This window comes from Cariama cristata, unplaced genomic scaffold, assembly GCF_000690535.1.
Source record: "Cariama cristata isolate BGI_N322 unplaced genomic scaffold, ASM69053v1 scaffold42230, whole genome shotgun sequence".
Taxonomy (NCBI): Eukaryota; Metazoa; Chordata; class Aves; order Cariamiformes; family Cariamidae; genus Cariama; species Cariama cristata.
In genome coordinates, this window is record NW_009593721.1 from 1 (window position 1) to 12,579 (window position 12,579).

General features: G+C 37.0%; 1 protein-coding gene across 1 annotated transcript; it reads right to left on the minus strand.

The window, feature by feature from the left end:
* Positions 1-750: 750 nt before the first annotated feature.
* Positions 751-12,186, minus strand: LOC104155134 (chromosome unknown open reading frame, human C5orf34; the record flags this gene model as incomplete). The annotated part of the gene is made up of 11 exons (XM_009695304.1): positions 751-912; positions 1,655-1,718; positions 2,533-2,625; positions 3,354-3,442; positions 4,483-4,653; positions 4,958-5,027; positions 5,228-5,319; positions 6,174-6,297; positions 7,595-7,690; positions 8,281-8,927; positions 12,097-12,186. Coding segments are annotated over 11 exons (1,698 nt in total), but the record flags the coding sequence as incomplete, so codon positions are not given.
* Positions 12,187-12,579: the final 393 nt, after the last annotated feature.

Here is a 12,579-nt window from a genome sequence, read left to right on the forward strand (position 1 = left end):
ACCCGCAGCAGCTGTGGGAGCCGCGCGTCTCCTCCCCTCCCTGCCCGGTGGCGCGCAGGGGTGAGGGGAGCGGGCCTTTGCTCCCAGGGAGAAATTTTTCTAGAAATATTAAACACAGGGTTTGGGTATTCACAAGAAGATTAAATAAAGCACCGAAAGAGAAACCAACGGGAAAAGGCTAGTATTTTATCACTGAAGATACGGTGTACCACCAAGTGACAGACCACACAGCAGAAAAGGCTGAAAACACTTCAAACAAATATTTATTTACTACAAAACAGTACAGTAGAAAGTGTTTGGGAAACTTTATGTTCAGTATTGGACTACCTGGTGTAAACTCTGAATAAAAGCACATTTTTACAGTTAAAACTGCTTATCCCTACCCTAGTCACTTGAGCAGTTAACACAGTTGCACAATCCTCTGTAAAACTAAACAATTCAAACAGACAGACATACATTTAAAAGCAGCACTGTCAGGTCAGCCCTCATGTATTTATACAGCTGTGCTCTATTATTTCACTTGTTCTCGCCCATCTACAATATACAACTGCAGTATTAAAATGGCAACTGACAGACTTTGTTGGTCTGCTGGGGCATTACAATGGTCACTGAACACCCTGCCTTCAGCCTTCATTCCTCTTGCATCTCAACACCTCCTCAGACATAGCTGGGACAGAACACAGGTACTTCATACGCTATGAGGCTTCACTTCCCAGAAGCTGCAAGCAAATATTCAATATCCTGAATTACTTTAGAAGTTTTTTCCAAAGCCTCCAAGACGCATCCTTCACCGATTTCTTCCGGCTCACTCACGTTTTCTGTTTTTCTGACAGTAATATCAGATGGATTGGTTTTTGCAGCAGATGTCCTTTCCAGAACATTGCTATTATCCAATAAAACTAGTGTTATTTTCTTAAGAAAAAATATCAAAATCTTCATTCTAATGAGAAAAATACTTCTCCATATTTGTATTCATCATTCTGCATTGCAAAGTCTCATGTTTTGTAGCATGGTAATTATATAAAGCTAAAAAATAAGAGAATATATTACTTAAAATGTCTACAACTTTTATAGAAAATGTCTTTAAGACTTCAATTTATGCAAAAGTTCCTTTAAACAGGAAACTATCTGATGTCACACTGCGCAGTTAAACAGAATGCACTTTTCATACTAACAAAATTGAACAGTGGCTTAAAGACAATTACAGAGTGGCTCTAAGCACATGCAGCACAGCACACTTTTGAGCTGGCAAAATGCAATGGAGCAATACTAAGTTGATAAACAGAAAGGTATTGTACTGCAACAACAAACTCAAAGGCAACTGCATCATCGCTCTTTCAAGAACAGATCAGCAGGTGAGTGTTAGCAAAAGTAATGCAATACTCATTAAAGGGTTTCCTTTTTTTGGTGATTATATTTCAGTTTTGCACTCTGCCACTGTTTTTGTTTCTGGTGATGTGATGCAGAAGTTGTACAAGATAAATGATAAAACAAAAATGATAAATAAGAAAACAAAAAATGGCTGAAAAAAGGTAATTTTAAGAAGCAGGTAAGACAGTAAAAGGTGAGAACAGGATAAAGAGCCTCTGATGATCTAAAATGCAGATCTCAATATGCAGATGAACAACAGAATATAAAAGTGAAAAGTCTTTACAGCTTTTGAAAGGATACAGTTAAATCTCTGTATTTTTTCGAGCTCAGCATCAGCATCAGCAGACCTGTCCAAGAAAATAATTACGAAATTATTTAGTATCATAAAAGGTTCTCAAATGTATTATCTACTTCAGATTTTAATTTTTAATAGTTTCCAGCAATACTGAAAATTAGACGAGCAAAAACCAAGTGAAAAAAATGCTTTATTTTTGTCTGTCGTATCACTGTCAATGGCTGCCATTTGTGAATCATCTGTATTTCCAAAAATCAGGGCTCTGCTCTAAGAATAGTCTCTTTGCTGTATGTATGTATAAATATAGATACAATGTTTGTTTCATCAGCTACTCAATCTGCTATAATTTGAATAACAAGTGCAAGTGCAAGTGCAATGGATTTCAGTTAACACATTTTTAATACTCAAATATGTTTGTACATGATGTCAGTAGACTTTCAGTCAGTACCACATATTAAAACGGACAAATATATTAGCAAGAGACACAAGTGGCATTTAGCCGTTCAAAGTACTATTTTGAACTCCTTGGTGTTCTGTTTAGAAGACACCTTTCTTAATAGAGTTTCTCTTTTTCAACTTGCAAGATACTGCCTCTGTAACATTAATTCTCCTTTGGCCAAGTCACCATAATTCTATTTTTAAGTAAGGCAGGCAGAAGGCAATGAAACAAGCTTCACATAGAACTCAACTTACGTAACATTTCAAACACTGAAAGAAAAATATGAAACCTCACAAAATAGATGGATATACAATTTTCATTTTTGACCCTTAGGAAACGTCATCGATACAATTCACAGCTTACTAGTCTTTATGTCTTTTATTTTCAACATTATTTGTTTTTAATTATTTAGGATAAAGATTAATACCAATTTTCTTCAGTTACAGCATACGCAGTATATTCAGAAATGTTCTTCCTTTCATTCAAACCTCTGCACCATTCTATTGCTGTTCTGATGTACCTATGTTAACATGAAAATTCACAAAAAAGCAGTTGTTCATATGAGAAATACACTCTATTAATTCAAGTAAAAATACTGAAGGCATTAAGCAATACACCTGGATCTGAAAGAAAAAGCCATGATTCAAAATCTAGCTTTTTCTCTAGGTTTTCTTGCCATTTTTTGATTCCTGTTTTTTGTCTAGAACCTCCTTCACATTTAAATCTATGCAGTCACAGAAAATTGTAACAAAGCTGTATGATTTGTAATGAATAGTGTACAAATGTTAATTTTTGTTTGTGAGTATCTGCTTGCTAAAACGCAGCACAGTAAGCTTCTGATGATTCTCATGAGGCTGTAATTAGCGCAAGCAGATTAGAGAAAGCAATCTGCACGCAGAGATCAATATCTGTAACAAAGCAAAAAATTGGATAAAGTGCTATCCAGTTCTATGTACCAGCTTGACACAGGACAAAGACTTTTTTTTTCTTATCCACTGATGTAAGTGCTAAGTTGCAGCCCTAGTTATTTTTCTAAAAAGACATTACTGTAACAATTATAATGGAATGACAGCATGCAGTGGTCCTGAGTACAGGTCTTGAATCTTTGCCAGATCTAAGATGGAGCTTTTATCATTACGTGTTTGGTTTCTCCTGCAATATATTTTCAGTAAATACCATTTCTTCATATAAAAGGATTCGTACAGAATTCTTTTATATTTAACTTTAAATTGTTTAACTTACTTATACCTTTCATAAATTCCAGGATGATTTATTTTTATTAGCTGCTGTACCCCATCAGGCGTAGTTAACTTACACCAGCCTACATCTTCATTTACCTTAGAAGAAAAAAAATTACCAGTATTAATTTTCTGTTGCAGTCTGAGGAAAAAAAAAAGCAAGTATAATATGCCAATTTAAGAATAAAGTATCTATGAACATTCCACTTTAAACACTTGAAGGTTTGTGTTTTGCTAAGAACAGAATTTGGTATGGTTTGCTATTACAAATGTGGAGGGAAAAAAAAACAAACACCTGGCATAGCCCCAACACTTGTTTTGTGCTATTCAAGAATAAATTGTTTCTGAAAGTGCGTAGAAATGTTTCCAAACCTGTAGAATTTTCACTTCTTCCTCCTTTTATCATGACTGATTACACAGATTTGAGCCAGCTCACAGCAGGAAGTTATACTCTATCTTTTGACACACTGACTATCCTATTTATATTTTTTGTAACAGAGAGATCCTCAGACACTTTAACATCTTTTTTGTGTCTTGTCACCTTAGGGTAATAAGCAAAGACACAGAATCCAGAAGTCTCAGCAGTCAACTTTGAATCCCACACTCGCATAATCTTCTCTGTAGTGCCATTTTGCAAAAATCAACATAATCTTTTTACTTCTATAATAAGTAGACCTAAAAATGTATATGGAATACCCTAGTATTCCACGCAAGTGGAATATACATGCAAGTATACTTTTCCAAGTAATTTTTCATGATCCATTTGCTCAATTACAGATAATTTGAACTAAAAGAGAAATATCCCTTCTTTGATCAATGTCAGTGACTTCTTAAAAGGATAAAGTTTCATTTGCCTCTTTAGGCATCAGTTATGCACTAAAGGATTTTTTCTCCTCATTTCTGGTTAAAATACTGGCAATACATTAATGCTAGCATTTGCAAGTAGTTCCTATTTTCATTTAGACTACTATACAAGTTCAAGAGTAAGCCACAGCAGCAAACTGCTGTGAGTTACAAATCTCTCAAAAGACGTCAGTTTGTATTTCACAGGCATCAAAACTTGTTTCGTCATTACTTTCCTAGTAACACTTTTTCACAAAGAGTACTAAGAATAGTCATTCCTCTAACACATGACTTACCTGGATCTCACCACAGCACGAGCTGAAATCCCAGACCATATTCAGGGTCATCCCATCCCAAAAAGCAGCATGGACTTTATGATCTGAGTACACAACGAGTCTTCCTATGCTGGGAATAACCTTTTCATACAGCAAAACTGGCAACATTTCTCGTCCATCTGTCTCAGGTACCTAGAATCAAACAAATACATCACAAACTTGAGGAAGGGTTACTTACATCATTACAGTTGCTTGTATCTCTCCCAGACATTCAATTCACTTGTTTTTCCAGACCACAACCATCTCTCTTTATCATGCAGTTGCTTTCTGCTTCACAAATATACCTTTACACTGCATGCTTTTGGTTTCCAAATATATACCTTCTGATCTTTGAGGATACATTTGCCATTCTTCCCTCTAGATTAGGTCCTATTCCCTATAGCCTGTATAATCATCCTTATAATACTGAGCAAGTTATGAATCTTCAGCTACATACCATCTTCCAGCAGCAGAGACAATAGTTATGAGTTAATGATAGTTTAGTCTTGTAGCAGTACTGAAGTATTCTGAGGAGGAAAAAAAATAAAAAATTAAGCATTTCATATTTACTATGTCTTTTTAACAGTTGCAACCTTTCTTCTGTACATTTATAGATGTCTTCAGTGCCAATATAAATTCCTTTAATTTTTGTACTATTATGTGTAATTTTAACTACTGTCCTTTCAAAGTCAGAGGAATTAATGTAACAAAGATAAAGTAAATTTACTTGGTTGCCTGAGTAATAATGGAGGATATAGAGTATGGATTTCCTGGTACATCAGGAGGTAGGCTCTTTACTGAATACATCTTTTCTTCTCTCTGCAGTAAAAAGCACAAGGGAGATGAGTTAGTTACAGGTACTGTGGCATGAAAACAGTATTAAGAGCTTGCAAGATATGAAATTTCTGACCTCCTAGAAAGCAACTATAATCACGTTTAAATTTGTCACAGAACACAAATATCTCCTTGAAAAGTAAAAAAATGCAGTTTTATCTTTTAAGCCTACTTCTATGGAAAGAAACATTCACAGTTTGCATGCACTCAGTAAGGACCAAGAAGTTCTCTTGAGTAACTACGTTTGACTAGAAGTTAAAACCTAGGTTCAAAGAGTATGAAGCTGGCCCTTAAATTCTGCTTTAAAAATACAAAGCACTGCATAAGCACTTCAGAGGATCTCTACTCTGGGGAAACTTAACAACAAACAGACACAGAGAGGCGAACGAAACCGTTTCTCCAGCACTGAAGAGCTGGTCTGTGGCAAAGCCAGAACAGAACCTGCATCCTCTAGGTTCTGTCTCCATATAGCAAAAAAGAAAACACTTCCAAGTGCATAAAAATTAAGCTCTAATCAATATATTAAAGACTAAACTTCTCTTCTAAATTAGTGAGAAATGGTTATTGTAGAATCTTACTGCAGTACATACTTCAGCTTGTGAAATATATATTACAATGAATAGGATTTTTCTTATTGTGTCTACAATTTACAAAAACACTCTCTGAAACAGAAGGAATCATTTCATTTTTGTATGACTGATTGCTTGACTCAGTCATTACGGTAATTACAAATGTAGGCACTTCACTATAGACTGCATAGCCAAATGTCTTAAAACTAAGAAAACTGCTAACTTGAAGGAACTTGAAACATATTTAAAAATAGTTTTATAGTTTTATACCTTTTTTGTTCCTTTTTGGATTGCATGATGTATGAAATAGTTTCCCAAAAATGCTCCCTCTGACTTGAAAAAAGAGTCATCACCAGGATAAATTTCTGTGATGTTTGTCCTACCATGGATAAATCTAAGAGAAATAACAAGATTTTTAACCAGCATTTAAAATGCTGTGTCACTAGACAAGGAAAACAGGTGAGTAAACTTGAAGATAGCACTATGCAGAAACACATTTTCAACACAACTCCCACATGAAAAGCTTTCTACTGTTTCACAAACAGCAGAGTGCACCAATTATTTCTTTTAACGCAAAGATTAGCATTACCAGGCTCTTTGTTTGCATATGTGCATGGGGGGTAGGAGTTAAACAAGCTAAGGAGAGGTTTTTGCATTGAGGTAAATGTTTCACAAGAGCTGCTCATTCCACTGACCACAAAATATAGTGATTCTAAAGAGAAAAATCCGATTTTCTTAGCAGACCAGCCCTACCCAGTGTATGCAGAGAACTATCAGGCTGAACGATTCCTGCACAACATGAAGGTCTAAGTTTCCACTGCAGCTGTGTGTTTTTCACTAAGATCAATGGCCTTTTACTTGTGATCATACAGTACCTTGGAACCTAAAACCCATTTAATGACCCAATTCTGCAACTCTGTGGTTAGATGCCTGGATTTTGGTAATGGGGCTTACAAGACCAAGTACAGCTACTCACTGTACTTCCAAAGAAATGAGGTACAGTACTGAAGAGCGGCTGAACATTTTGTTGACATGAGATGAAAATTTAGAAATTACACTGAGAAAAATGAAGAACACTGGGCAGAAAGATTAAAGCTTTAAAGACTGATTATGCTTTTATCAAAGACTTTTAGATGCTGATAGCAACTGTAGCATTTTCAAAGTATGTTAGTTAAACAGATTTGAAAGGGCAATTAAAAAAAAAAGGCCTTTTTTTAAAAAAACCATATGGAGTAGGATTTGCCAGGAAAAGCCACAGTTTAGCTGCCTGTAACATGTGAATTATGTAGGTCACCAAGACAAACATTTCTAAAGTGTGAAATCTTCAGCATCAAAAGAAGCAATGTAATTTGCAAGGAAACCAAGCACCATAGTTGTCAGTGAAGTCTGTAGGAGTTCCAGCTGTCCAGTAAACCTTTAAGAAATCAGATAGTCAGATCACTTCTTTAAAGCCTTAAACATGATTTCAGATTGTTTCAGACATACGCGCTTTCAGATCTGGAAATATACTGTACTAGAAAATTTGAAGTTCATGAACAAACAGCAGAAATGAACGGACTCTTACATGAAGATTGCGTAAGATTTCTCAAAGAGTAAAAAAGGGACAAAGTAAGACAATTTCTTCTTAAATAAAGCTTAATTCCAATACAAATGAAGTCTTCCCAAGATGAAACGCATGATCTCCTACATACCTATAAAAAACACCCTGGCACCATACAACTTGAATTAGCTGAGGATATGAACACTTTTCAGTATCTTCATTCTGAAAGAAGTCACAGAAAGACCACCTGTATAAAATACAATAAAAGTTTCAGTGAATCCGAAGGTTGCTTTTTTGTTGTTTGGGGTTTTTTGTGCCTGTGTGTGCTCATAATAATTTCTGTACCAAGAACACATGCATGCACACCTATTCAAAGGAAAAGAGGTCACGTATTTTCAGAGTCCTCTGATTCCTTAGTTATCCACATTAGTCACCAAATTACTTTTCTCAAAAACTGTTCTGTTTTTAGTGATGCTGTCAGAGAACGTATGCCACTGGCCCACCTCAGAAGTGTTATCCTCTCAAAAATGAAAAAAAACCAAACCAACCCAAAACCTGTGTTCTTTTTCAGTATTCTCTTTTTTATTTACATATTTATACAGCTTGTCAGAAAATAAAATTTATTTTCCTCTGGACTAAATACTATATATTCATTACAGTAGAATACAGACTGTTGATTTCACAAATTTCATGTTTCAAGACGTGCCTAAAAAAATTTTTTTTTTATTTTTTATAGCTAGAATTCAGTTATTTTGCTGAAGGCTGAAGTTCCAAATTGCAGAACTGTAAAACATAACTTAACTACGAAACAACTATGAAATAAACGGCTTAAATTACCTGTGTAGATGTGGGGCTCTGCAGCTGAATGGCAAAGCTGTAGGTAAACGAGAAACTGTTTCATGTGTTTCAGGGTCTATTAAAACATCAGCTTCTATAGATGTATGGTTGTTTTTCTCGCATGTCTTCATTACGTTCTTAACACTATGTAAGCTATACCACATTAGTGCCAACGACAAAGGGTATTTCCATTCTTCTGGGTAGGAAGAAACAGACCAACGCTGTGTAACCCATGCATATTCAGAAGAACAATATGCGTAGGACAAAGGGACTCCATCTCTGTCTTTTTGGTCCTTTGGTTTGGTTGGTTCTCTGTATTTACATTCAGCACAACCATGTCCATTCTTCTTATTCTCTATTCTTGCTTGTTTCGATGACACCTCTGCAACAGAATTTTCACTTGATTTTCCATACTGATCTCTGGTTTGAATGTTGCTGTTCTTTTGAGAGGAGCGTAAGGATGCTGCAGATGGCTGGCTGACTTTGCATAAGAACTCCACTGTAAATTCTTGCTGCAATTCTGACAGGTAAAGGTGAGCATAACCATCTAGTGATGAGATCTTCACACTGCCATTGTCTATACATCTTGTCAGATCAGCCGTAGCAGGGTCAGGCCATCTAATTTCTAAGATATCACTGGAGAGAATCTAATACCAGAAAAAGGACTGGAATGTGTGGCAAGATAAAAACAACCTGCTTCCCAGAAATTACAATGGAGATTTATATTTAAATGAATTCAGTCCTTCTGCAAGGTGATGTATGGCAAGAAACTTTACTCTGTATTTATTTGCATACATGAACTCAAGAGGAAGCAAAGTATCTAACCTTCATACCTGCTGCCTCCTGTTCTAACAGAATACTATCTAGCAATATTGTTTTAATTTAATATGCATTCATAAATTAGTAGGGTAGATAGCCAACTGATCAGGCACAACTGCCCACAGACAGTAGGTATTTCTGTTTCCAACTACTTCTTAAGAAACACTGAAGAGAAAGCCTAGATTATCTTGATCATGTATCAGTAGACTTCATGGAAAGCCCACGTTAAAATTGTGCACATTAAAATTCCATCTGTTCTGAAATCTTATCTTTATTTAGAAAATTAAAATAAGCCTGTAAAATGGCATGTAACATGTATTTATGTGTTCTTATCAAAACAGAAATTTACTGAAAATGTTTTGCAGTTAGGTGGGCAATCTTACTTAACCCCACAGCACCGCAGATTAAGTTACACAGCTATTGCTAGGATGTGGATAAATTCTTCTTCAGAAATATGTTTTAAAATATAATAAAGATTTTAGACTTTTACAATACATTTGGGAAGTCTCAAAACAATATCCTCATTTTATCGCCATGATATTCAAGTACAGATCGCTGCTCCAATTAGCACTTTTGTTCAAAACAAACAAAAACCATTTTCACAGCATATGCCCTTGTGCTACCCTTTCTACAACAACGAAGCAGATCATTCTCAACAAATTACTCCAAACAAGCACTGCATCTACCTCAAACCCCAGATTAAAGCTTTCCCCAAAGAGAAGATATGGTTCAGAAAATGTACTAATCAGCTTTTGAAACTAGAAACATTCTGTCCAAGATAGAGAATGCCTTTCTAGTCATCTGCAAAAGTTCTGCCCTAAAATGAGGTGTTTTCCTTTATGTTGTCCTTATCCCTGATCACCACACAGAAAATATCCTTAGTCTGCTTTCAATTGAAGACTCAAGTAAAGCACTGGATCCCAAACAAACACAGAAACGCAAACCCTCTCGAGTAAGGTGTGAAAAAAACTTAGAAAATAAGTATGCACATTCCTCATCATTTGTTTTATCTCTCAATTTAATTGGCTTTGTCTCATTTGACTGACCTTTTATCAGATATGTTTCAGCCCTGGTCATACTTTTGCCCAGCACTGGAGTCGAATAAAATAGAAACGTGGCAGCACTAGGGTGTAAGTAAGGTGGGAAAATACGCTGAAGGTTTTTGGGGCACTGAAGATGAAAATTTACCATAAAGAATTGCAAAGGATCCTAAAAAAAAATTTAAAAATCAAGTGACGAGACAATAAGGCTGCAGATAAAAATTCAGTGGAGGTAAACGTAATGTGATACAAATGGGGAAAAGCAATCCTAACATTACATATAAGAGGATGGGTGATGAGCTGACTACCACCACCCAGGAATAATATCCTGGTGTTATGACTGAGAGACCCATGAAAACATATTCTATCTTCAGCGGCCCTTTAAGCAGTGTACCAAATGTTTGAAAATTCTAGCAAAGGAACAAACAGAGGATATAACCATACTACTGAATATAATCATGGTTAACCTGTATTTTGAACACTATTTGCAGTTCCAAACAGGCCACACCACTGACAAGATCCCCCTTGTCAAGATGTCTAGAAATGTGGACAGTTAGTGTGGCCAAAGCAGAGCCTAAGCTAGTACTAGGTTGTTTTGAATTCAAGCATAAGCAAAGTAGTATGGTATAACTCTAGAAGCATTTTTGTACCCAGTGCCCCAGTAAAAGTATTGCCACTGGTCATCACAGGCCATAGGCCTTAGACTGTGTCTTACGCTGACTGTTCAAGGCCCCAGGCTGGCTTGTCACCAATTTGTTACGAGAACGTGCTGAGTGAACTGGAGCTTGGTAACTCTTACCTCGTTATAATCAACTATTGAAGTGTGGGAAATAGCAAAGGTCTTGCAAATATAGGCACTGGTTGAAAACAGAGGTCACAGAACAATAAATTGATAGTAAATTACTGAAGAAGTACAATCTTAAGAACTACAAAAAGACTGCTTTTGCTTTAAGAAAGGAGCAGCTGATTAACTGAGGGGGGGGGGGGGGGAAGGGCAAACAAAAAAAGCCATATAAGGATTAGGCACTTGCTGTGGCCTGGGAAAGTTATCCATCAACATCCTGAAGCAGGTAGTAACAGTGGAAGCTGTAAGTTAGAAACTGTCTAGAAACCCAGCCATCTTCCAGAAGAACAAGATCCTGGCCTGGGGGAGGGTAGAGGGTTACCCACTAGTGCTAACGACAGAGCATCAGCTCTATGCTACTGTACCTTGCAGTGAATGTATAGTATAACTGTTAAGTATGTAGTGATGCTGCCTGACAGTGTTTTCAGCAACTAAACATTAGCATGAAGTGTGTTACTAACGAAGTGCTAGTCTAAAAGTTTTAAAACTTGCCTGATTTATCAGTTGTCTTAAGATTCCCACCACATTGTGCACACACTCGTGTGCATTCAGTGGGAACACAAGAGGGATGCTGATGAGGAGTAAAGCTCCTAGAAATGGTAAATGGGGTCTCTGGATGGACCTTTTGTCTGATGTGAAGTAGTCATTCCCACAGTGACACTCTGCCCCAGTCCTCTTGCAAGGCCCCCCTAACAAGACTCATACAGGTTTTTCAATGGGGAAATAATGGGATTCTGAACCTGACAGCCTCTCGGAAAACAGTCCTATTTCACCAAGTCTTTCCTGAAAGGTTTCAAGTGCAGAAAAATGATGATATATAAAACAGCTCATTCTATTAGATGTACAAAATCTTAGGTTTTAGTCTTACTAAGAGTAAACAAACTCTTCAGTGTTTGGCTACAAAGGATATGTATAAATAGAGGACTAAGTAACAGTCAAAACTGTAATTTAAAATGGCAGCATTCTAATCCAGTTGACAACTGCACTAACCAAACTGTACTCTTTAGATCTTCAAAGCTTGTACTCATACACATGCATGTAAAGTTATGCAAGTCCACTTCGCCACACTACTAGGGAAGTTGTTTACAAAAGCGTTACATGTGTAACTCTCACCTTTTTTCTTTCTGGAGGAATAACACGTGAAGGTAAGTATGGGTGAGAAGAAAATTTGTTCCGGAAATCCAGAGCCCGTAGAAGTTGTTCCTATTGGAAGTCCGAAGAAAAACAAAACAAAACACCACAACCCTGTTACATCATCAGTTTTTCTATGCAGTGACCAAACTTTAAGCTGATTTCGTCCTCTTCTTTTCTCGAGCAGAGGCTAATAAAGCCCCTCTGTTTTACGCAGGGCACAACTTTGGTTTTGCTGTGGCGCAGCGGGACCAGAGTTTCTGTGTGACGCCCCGTTCCCGCGCGGCCGGCCGTTACACGCCTGACAGGAACGCGGTGCGAGCGGCACCGCTCGCTCCCCGAGAGAACGGACGTTCGCTCGCTCTCAAGCGGCAATCCAGTCACTCTCCATCAAGGCTGCTTCCTAGAACCCGCACGGTAACACAAGGCCCACCCCTCCCCTTCCCAAGGGCCTGAGAACGCCTA